We start from the raw sequence: 9,444 nt of genomic DNA on the forward strand, positions 1-9,444 counted from the left end.
CACTCTTTCATCTGATGTATTTTCCTCAATGTTGACTGTTAACCTCATACTTCTACTCGGGTGAATGACATGTCATGTTCGTTCTCCTCCACTGGGTGGTGCTAGTAGGCTGTCGCAAGTTTTCTAAAAGGCAGTGGTTCTCAAACCTTTTCATGTCAAGGACCCCCAAGTTGACACTAAATCAGCCCGTGGACCCCCATTTGAAAAGATATGCCAGGGACCCCCATAAGAGAAGATTTTTACGGCTCTAGCAGTGATTCTCAACTTGTTTAATTTCAAGGACCCCCAGTTTGACATGCGTTAGTCTACGGAGTACGGACCCCCATTTAATGGCATTTCTATCTACAGTATGGGACCCCCAATTTATATTGTAAAATCAATGTTGATGGACCCTAACTGGTCCATTTGGTTCCCTTTGTACACTCTCAGAGTTACAGAACTATATATAAAGGGTCCATTTCGTTCCATGTGTACACTCAGAGTTACAGAACCAAACAAAGGGTCCATTTGGTTCCATTTGTACACTCTCAGAGTTACAGACCCATAAGGGTCCATTTGGTTCCATTTGTACACTCTCAGAGTTACAGACCCATAAGGGTCCATTTGGTTCCAAACTATATAATTTAGCTGGGGGACCCCCTGCAACTCCCTCAAGGACCCCTGGGGGTCCCCGGACCCCACTTTGAGAACCTCTGTTCTAAGGCCTCGCATTGCCATCAAAAGAAAAGACCAAAACGAATTGAATAGAATTGGACCAGATACTATTATATTCTTCTTTGCGGTTGTGGTGTCACAGTGCCCCAAGTAACTAGTACTGGTGCAGCAACATGCAGTACAATAAATATATCCACGGTATAAATACCGTTATGCCTCAGATTCCAGAATAAGGAGTTAAATGATGCTTCAAGGCGTTCACCCTATACTAGACAGTATAATCAACACCAAAGGCTGCTATTAACACAGAATGTGGATCTGACCACCGGTCATTTACTAAAGCACAAGACTAGACAGCCACACAACTAGTCATTGGGTATTAGCAACGTCACGGCCATAATATGAACTTCTGATTGGCTCGGAGAGGAACGGACAACCTTTAAAAAGGCCTGAACACCTCAGTGGACAACATGAAGGACTGACTTCATCCCCTTCATCCTCACTACCATTATTGCAGAAGGTGAGATATATCAACAACTTCAAAATGTGTCATGCAGTTTTGAAGAGAAATATTATGCTTTTTTTTCTTTTTTTCTTTTTTATTGCATTAAATATATATTCATTAGGGCTGCGGGACTTCAACTGATTGGTTTCGATTCGATTAGTTACAGAAACGATTAAAATAAATGAACGCAGTTTAATCGCGCTTGGTTTTTGCACCATGGAACCTTTCTCACTGGATGAGTTTCAGGCCATACCGATCATACCGGTGCACGCAACGGGAGCACGCAGACGCCGATCAGACCAATAGGCCTATCTCACAGCCCGTTTTTCACGCCCACTTCCGGTAAATAGTGGTGACTTTAACATGAGCATTTACACGTTTTTTTCTCTGGAGAATCTAAGTACATTTTCTAATGTAAAAATGTGACAGACCAATATTATTATGAAGCAAACAATATGGTAAATCAGCTCGAACAGATAGAACAAACCTTACCTTGAGAAAACAAAAGTTGTAGACTTCTTAAATTACATCTGTTAACATGAAGCGTCTATGGAGTGACGTCACGCTATCACCACTAACCCCGAAAGGGGGGCGTATTAAGGGGGGCGGGGAAATTCTGTGAGATAGGCTTATTTGCTTGGCCCAGTGGATGATGGGAAAATTTGATTTAAAAAAAAAAACTCACTCACTGATTCACTCGTATATCAATATCCGTTATAATTGAAAAAAAAGAGAAAGCTTCCCAGGTCAAATTATCGGTATGCGATTAAAATGTGATTCATTTTGATTAGGCTAATTTACAATAATTGAGATTGTGCTAATGCACAATCTCTGTAAAGCGCCTTGGATAAAGGCGCTATATAAATGCACCATTTATCATTTATTCATCACAATGCCTCAAATTAATTAGATTACAATTTTTAATCGAGTCCCTCCCAGCCCTAAAATATTCATGTAACTGACTGTGAATTCTTGTCTGCAGCTCTTGCAGAATTCGGTGAAAATGAAACTTGCCATCTTGTGCCTTTGTCTGGCCAGCTCAGCCTCCGCTGCACCAGTAAGTTGACTGTTGTTGACGCGTTATTATGAATCCCACCAACGTTCTATAGGGTAGACCCGCCTCACCATGTGTCTGATTGGCTCCCGGGAAGGCATCGTTTTACTGAGGTTAGGCCGTTCGGGTTAGGTTTAGGGGGGTGTATACTTAGTTTAGACTAGTCATTGGTTAGACATGGGTTAAGGTTAGGTTTAGGTGTGCTGCCCCGTGGGAGGTTAGGTTTAGGGTGAGGGTTTGAGATAGGTTGTAGTTGTAGGACTAATGACTCGTCGCAAAAACGAGAACTGTCAATCACAACGTCTACTGGCCAATCACAGCAGGGCTTTCCTAGAACTGCGGTGGGATACGCGTTGTTGACACATTGATGTCAAGGGAGGATGTACAGTATAACCACATTTGAATTAACCACATTATTGTCTTTGGGCAAATATTTCTCCCTCCACCATTATAGTTCCTACATTACCTACCTCATTTCGGGGGCTCCAGGCAAGGACCACTCACACAGGTAGGCTATAATGCACTTGTATACCGTTTAGCATTGTTATTCTTCCTATTTACTCCAAATAATAGGCATGCTTCATTCAATCTTTCTGCATTTATTCATGTATGTGTGTGTAGGTTTCAAAAATGACCCACGGTACATGAATAAATGCAGAAACGTTGCTCTGTTGAATGTCTTTGTGATGCTTGTATATATATCTGCTGTCGGGAAGAAACCACCTAACTCCAAAATGTTCATTTTTTCTGGAAATGAAAAATATATTTTTTTTCAGGAAATTAAGAAAAGCTTATATTTTGAAAACAAAGCAATACAGCCTCATCAAAGTTATAGTGTCGTGACTTTATATATTGTCAGTTACTTCCATGAGAGGGGGAGAGGTGGTGGAGTTAGTTGCTTTAGCAGACAGTTTGAGGGTCCAATGGAGTTAAGAGGTTTTGTCCGAAGCCTTTTTTTAATACTTTCCATTGGTTCAATATTTTCGAAACAACACACAGACGTAAAGGGTGTTCAATATCACTGATTTATGCGAAAAATGTATAATCTAATACCTCAAAAATGGAGTTACGAGGTCTGTTTACGTCTGTGTGTCGGGTTTCCTCCCGACACACAGGTGTTAGCATTAGGTTATGCTTTAGCTATTGAAAAATAGCAGATCTACAAGCTCATAGCGCGCCACCGAGTGGCGCGCTACGAGCTTGTAGGTCTGCTATTTTTGAAAAATCGAAGAACGACTGACATAGAAACGGCTTTTTCAGAAAACTGTCAGGATGTAGAAGACATTTTTAGACAGCAACAATATGATACTTTTCGCTGTCTCTAATCAGTCTATGGTGCATGGAATGCCTTTTAATTCCTCTCAGGGTAACAACGGTGGCTACCCATTGCCTCAAATGCAACCTGGAATGGCCCCCATCAGCATGGAAATAGTACGTTTCTCACCCGTTTCTCTCTCTCTCGTACCCAGTTACCTATTATGATTAAAGGAGAATTCCATGCTAGAAGGCTTACTTACCTTTCTTACCTTTCTTTGTAGTCGTTACGTCCCCACCAAAGAGGTCCAGGTGTTTTTTTGTGCAAAAACTACTCCTTATTGGCTATTTCCCCTACCATAAGCCCGCAATGAATTGCATTGCATTGAATGGGAATTGAATGGGGCTATGGTGGGTTGTGCTAATTCGCTTATTTCCATCGAAATAAGTAGTAAAGTGTGCCGCTTGGGATATTATTTACATTATGAAGAGAGGATATATACAAAAAAATAATAATTTTGAGCGATGGAAATAAGCAAATTAGCACAACATCCCATAGCCCCATTCAATTCAATGCAATTAATTTAGGGCTTATGGTAGGGGAACTAGCCAATAAGGAGCTTTTGCACAAAATAACACCTGGACCTCTTTGGTGGGGACGTAACGACTACAAAGAAGGTAAGAAAGCCTTTTAGTATGGAATTCTCCTTTAACTCAAGGACTGGACAATGTGATCATCTCAGACTTATGTTTACACTTTCAGAGAGTTATTATAAGTTAACCCCCGTCGCCTTAAACCCAGCGTCTCCCTATTCTGGGGCATGTTATAAAATAGGTCAACATCTGGTGAAAATATAGCTGATCTACAAGCTCAGCAACATGTCACGTGCATGTGAGCGTGCAGATGCAGATCGACTATTTTTTACTATTGATGTAATATTGATCTATAGAGGGGATGCGTGTGACATCATCATCATACCCGGAAGTTATGCGGGAACGCCTACTGAGAAAAAACACACTTTCTGACCTCGACAGCCCCATATACATCCAAACCGAAAAGTCCTTTTTCTGACCTTGACCTTGAAAAGTCCTCTCTGATTGCATTGAACCCCTTTTGGTGTTAGCATTATGTTATGCTTTAGCTATTGAAAAATAGCAGATCTACAAGCTCATAGCGCGCCACCGAGTGGCGCGCTACGAGCTTGTAGGTCTGCTATTTTTGAAAAATCGAAGAACGACGGACATAGAAACGGCTTTTTCAGAAAACTGTCAGGATGTAGAAGACATTTTTAGAATCTGATCTCAGGTCAAAATGGGTTAAACGACATTAAACTAAGTTTGCCTCTCACTTTGCCACTCAGTTTGCCATTCACTTTATCCATGTGCATACCCTCCATTGGTGCAGTAGATGGTGTTTAAGTGGTCTGTGCACTTTAGTTGATTATTGATGTGATTCCTATTGTTCTTGGAGAGGCAGTATAGGCCTACAGGCTACATATACATATTTAATTGATCTGTAGCAGTGTAACGATGCTGTCACACACGTGTCACAATCGATTATTTGCTTTTTTTTAAAGGTGTTCCCACACAGATTTGGCGGAGGCCCTTCAATCCCTGGACAGGTAAACACAATCCATGCCAGTACACTACAATAGAAACGCAGACCAGTGGCCAGCGTTTCTATTTAAAAAAAAATCACACCCGTGTGAACTGAGTGGTGTATGGTCTTATATAGATTGATCAGCTGTGGTCTGACGTAATGTCTGACGTAATGAAATCACACCCGTGTGAACTGGGTGACCATAGTAACCATGCTCATTTTTTGGTACGAACAGACACGTAAACTAACAAAGCCAGTTGTAGGAGTGGTTTATACCACTCAAAAAAGTTTTGAAAAAAAAAAAAAAAAAAGACGCAAAATTACGTCCTGGCACAGGGGGTTATAGAGCTTAAAACGTAACCTGTCGTTCCTTGGCTTGTATCGGGTTAACAAAAAAGACAAAAATCTCCCTGAACACATGACATACAGCATGACTTTGACAAATGAAGAATTTATAAAAGCTTCCACCAAATGACTCCCTCCTCCCATTCATTCATGTATTTTCAACTTAATTGTGTCATATCTTTCTTCCTGTACAGTCCTTCCCCTCTCAGGCATTCATAAAGTACTCCATCCCCCAGGCACCGGGAAGAAAAAGCGTGGAAATTGTAAGTGTTGGTGGTTATTCCCGACTCCGCTGAGATTACAGGGCGTTATTGTAGACTGAAAAGCAACCATTTCTTTTCAATTACAGTAACGTCTCTCAAGGATACACGTGATGTGAATGTAAGAGCCTGTTGAATTATGACTTGTTATCACTGACTGCGCAGTCATGGACTTCACTAAATTATACATCTGGCAAAATGTCTGTCATTGACTCAAATAATGTACATATCAACTACTATAATGTCTTATGGTTTTTGCATAGATCATTATCATCTGAAATTAGAAATTCCTTTGTGGCGAATTGTATCTGAGGAAACATGTTTTATACATTTCTGCACTTTAATCCCTTCTTCTTTCCCTTTTCCCCCCAAGTACTACCCCTATGACTTCAACAAGCACCAGGTAAATGTTTTCACCTGATCTGATCTTTCACCAGATCTACAAATATCCATTCAACGTCTGCAGTGTTCTTAGATATAGTACATGTTCAAGCTATATTTGCTTTTTTGTTTCAGATCATGCCAAACATGCCGCCAATGCCACAGCTTCCGAATGTAAGACATACAGACAACCCTCTCCAGATTTGCATGTGACTCATTTCATTTGAACCTTATAGAAGAAGTGGGGTTCATGCGTTTGGTCCGACATACCATTGGTCCGATAACGACAACCTACCTCAAACCCTCACCCTAACCCTAACCCCCCACGGGGCAGCACACCTAAACCTAACCTTAACCCTCTCCCAACCCTTAACGCACCTCGGACCAATGCTCCTTCGAACCAATGATATGTCGAACCAAAGTACGCCCCCCCGAAGAAGTGTGCCATTCACAGCTTTTACTGAGATTGCGTTTTTTCCACAGATGTTCCCATTTGGGGACTACCCTCCCCAAACCGGACCCCAGCAGTACCCTCCCCAAACCGTACCCCAGCAGTACCCTCCCCAAAACGTACCCCAGCAGTACCCTCCCCAAACCGTACCCCAGCAATACCCTCCCGAAACGGTACCCCAGCAAACCCTTAATGTGAGTAAAACAAACACATTTATTACATTTTAGGCCAGGTGAGATTAGATTATTGCACTATAATGCATGCTTTCATACTGTATCTTCAAAGTGCTCTCTTCTGAACCCACTTTGTTTTCTTTGTTGTTTCAGCGGGTTGCTACCTTCGACGCTCCGCCACAGTCCCGGGTTCCTTCACAACCTGTTCCACGAGACCAGCCTGTGCAGGCAAGCCAGGTAAGTCCCATTAATTTAAATGTATGTATTCTGTCTATACAGACAGCTATGGGTGTCACCCAAACATCCCAGTTACAGTAAATATGTATGATAGTATGGAACTTATCCCTTTTTTGAGTGGTGTAAACCACTCCTACAACTGGCTTTTTTGAGTGGTGTAAACCACTCCTACAACTGGCTTTTGTGTGCATAAAAAAATGACCATGGTTGCTATGTTCAAAATAATTTCTGACGTAATTAAATCACACCCGGGTGAACTGGATGACCGTAGCAACCGTGGTCATTTTCTCTGCGCAAAAACAGCCAGTTGTGAAATCACATCCAGGTGTGATACATACATTTATCAAAAATGATAGCTTTTTTTACTTAACATATTTTGTGTGATTTCATTACGTCAGACATTACGTCAGACCACAGCTGATCATGCTATATAAAACCTTACACCACTCAGTTCACACGGGTGTGATTTTTTTAATTAGCTCTTCATATTTGTAATGTATTTTTGTTAAATAAATGGCATATTTCTTGTCTTGTTTATTTGTCTCTGCAGGCCCCTGCAGCCAACCAATAAAAATATGGACACACAGACCGGATGCAAGACTATTTCACCGAGGTTGACATTTTCGACAATTAAATAAATGCTGTTTTTGATGAGATTGAGATGCTCTTATATTTATGTCTGCCTGTATATGTACTGCATGCAGGCCTCTGTTGTTAAATCTATGCTATATAGCGAAGGCTCGGGCAAGTACTGTGCATCTGTATAGATGAAAATGCCACATGAGATTAATCTGCAATCACACGATCATTACAAGATCACAATAGCATGAAGCCGCGCTTTTCTCTGGAAGAAGCCCAAAGAATTGCCTGCTTCCTCCATTAGTCTCGACAGATGAAAGCGAACCCGCTGTGGACCTTTTTAGACAACTTCGTCATCATTTAGATTTAGATGAATGCAGCAACTGTATAATGTATTATATTATAATAATTATTATAATCAGAATAAGAAACAACTTCTGCATACTTTATGTTATGATGCCCATTTTTGGGAATGCCTCTCTCTTAAAATGTATACTTTTCCTTTTAGAGAATTAAAATCTACTTTTCCAAGCAACATTTGCAGCCTCTCTTTTCATATTGCCATGTCACTGGTACATATTAATCAATTTTGGGCGGGAACCCTTTTTGGTGTTTTAAGCATTATGTTATAATTTAGCTATTGAAAAATAGCAGATCTACAAGCTACATTTTCACGATTTTTCAAAAATAGCAGGCCTACAAGCTCGTAGCGCGCCACCGAGTGGCGCGCTACGAGCTTGTAGGTCTGCTATTTTTGAAAAATGGTGAAAATGTGGCGCAAATCCTGACAGAAAACTGTCAGGATTTAGAAGACATTTTATAAATTTCGACGTCAGGCCTAAACGGGTTAATGAACCATGCAGATGTCCTTCGATTAACCAATTTTGGGCGGGAACCCCTTTTGGTGTTAGCATTATGCTTTAGCTATTGAAAAATAGCAGATCTACAAGCTCATAGCGCGCCACCGAGTGGCGCGCTACGAGCTTGTAGGTCTGCTATTTTTGAAAAATCGAAGAACGACTGACACAGAAACATGGCTTTTTCAGAAAACTGTCAGGATGTAGAAGACATTTTTAGAATCTGATCTCAGGTCAAAATGGGTTAAAATGTGCTCACATTTTTTGACACTTGCTCAAGGAAAGAGCTTCCGCTCTGTGAGAGATATGTGACACATGGTAACACAGATACCGTAGGGTACCTCAGATAGACTGCTGCTTTAACCCGTTTAGACCTGAGACCAGATTCTAACAAAATGAAATACCTTTGTTTCTAGGCCTATATATATCACTCAATATTTCATGTCAAGGACTCCAAAAATTATATGTAATTGGCCGCCGACCCCCATCTCAAAATATGTTGTTCCAGGAGCATCCCAAGAAGCAAAGATTTGAGTTAAAATCGGTCGCTTTGAAAGAATATTCTAAGGTTTGCGCCACATTTTCACAATTTGAAAAAAAATTGTAGACCTACAAGCTCGTAGCGCGCCACTCGGTGGCGCGCTACGAGCTTGTAGATCTGCTATTTTTCAATAGCTAAAGCATGACATAATGCTAACACCAAAAGGGGTTCCCGCCCAAAATGGGTTAACCCATTTAGACCTGAGACCAGATTCTAACAAAAATGTCTTCTAAATCCTGACAGTTTTCTGAAAAAACTTGTGTTTCTATAGATATCAGTGGTTCTCAAACTATTTCCTGTCAAGGACCCCCACGATTATATGTAACGGCATGGCCGCTTGACCCCATATGTTGTTCCAGGGACTCTGCCTGAAGCAAAGATATGAGTTATAAAAGGTTCACATGTGAAAGCATACTGTATATACTCAAAGATTTGCGCCACATTTTCACAATTCTTTCAAAAAATCTAGATCTGCTATTTTTCAACAGCTAAAGTTTAAAATAATGGTTAAAAGTGTTTTAAACGCTGTATAATAATGTGACACAGATGCGTT

The 9,444-nt window shown here is 40.8% G+C and overlaps 1 protein-coding gene and 1 long non-coding RNA gene across 2 annotated transcripts; both read left to right on the top strand.

Moving 5' to 3' along the window:
* The first annotated feature begins 1,107 nt into the window (after positions 1 to 1,107).
* scpp5 (secretory calcium-binding phosphoprotein 5) lies at positions 1,108 to 6,297 on the top strand. The gene is made up of 7 exons (XM_079499529.1): positions 1,108 to 1,174; positions 2,142 to 2,216; positions 2,668 to 2,721; positions 3,579 to 3,644; positions 5,583 to 5,675; positions 6,046 to 6,075; positions 6,189 to 6,297. Exons 2-7 carry the CDS (start codon positions 2,163 to 2,165, stop codon positions 6,264 to 6,266), a joined length of 375 nt encoding a protein of 124 aa, XP_079355655.1. The 5' UTR covers positions 1,108 to 1,174; positions 2,142 to 2,162; the 3' UTR covers positions 6,267 to 6,297.
* A 260-nt stretch (positions 6,298 to 6,557) lies between these two features.
* On the top strand, positions 6,558 to 8,028 carry LOC306921451. The gene is made up of 3 exons (XR_013789759.1): positions 6,558 to 6,698; positions 6,831 to 6,914; positions 7,465 to 8,028. It is a non-coding gene; the product is annotated as an uncharacterized lncRNA (long non-coding RNA).
* Positions 8,029 to 9,444: the final 1,416 nt, after the last annotated feature.

This window comes from Electrona antarctica (assembly GCF_951216825.1).
Source record: "Electrona antarctica genome assembly, chromosome: 4".
Taxonomy (NCBI): domain Eukaryota; kingdom Metazoa; phylum Chordata; class Actinopteri; order Myctophiformes; family Myctophidae; genus Electrona; species Electrona antarctica.